The 269-nt window shown below is 50.6% G+C and overlaps 1 protein-coding gene across 1 annotated transcript in view; it reads right to left on the bottom strand.

The window, feature by feature from the left end:
- Window positions 1-143, bottom strand: part of LOC103774891 (mas-related G-protein coupled receptor member X3-like) — a gene marked incomplete at both ends in the record, with an annotated part of 480 nt that extends 337 nt beyond the window's left edge. The window contains one exon of the mRNA XM_008942328.1: window positions 10-143. Within this exon, the coding sequence (XP_008940576.1) occupies window positions 10-143 (134 nt within the window). The remainder of the gene's footprint in view (window positions 1-9) is intronic.
- Window positions 144-269: the final 126 nt, after the last annotated feature.

Genomic DNA, 269 nt, shown 5'->3' on the forward strand with positions numbered 1-269 from the left:
AGTCCGGACAAGTGCTTGGGGCGGCGGCACCGGTACCAGAGTGGGAAGAGAGCGGAGAGACACCTCTCCACGTTGATGGCTGTCAGGAGATACATGCTGGCGAAATACCAGAACTGAAACAGAATGATCATGATATAATCGGCCTGGAGAAGTTGAAAGGAGAAAACACAATGGACTGCTATAAGAATGAATACAGTGAATCTGAAGAGGAGGAACGTGAGGAGAGCGAAGTCAGCGACGGACAGGTTCAGGACGTAGATGGTGAAAGG

Source organism: Merops nubicus, unplaced genomic scaffold, assembly GCF_000691845.1.
Source record: "Merops nubicus isolate BGI_N331 unplaced genomic scaffold, ASM69184v1 scaffold24206, whole genome shotgun sequence".
In the NCBI taxonomy this organism is placed as follows: Eukaryota; Metazoa; Chordata; class Aves; order Coraciiformes; family Meropidae; genus Merops; species Merops nubicus.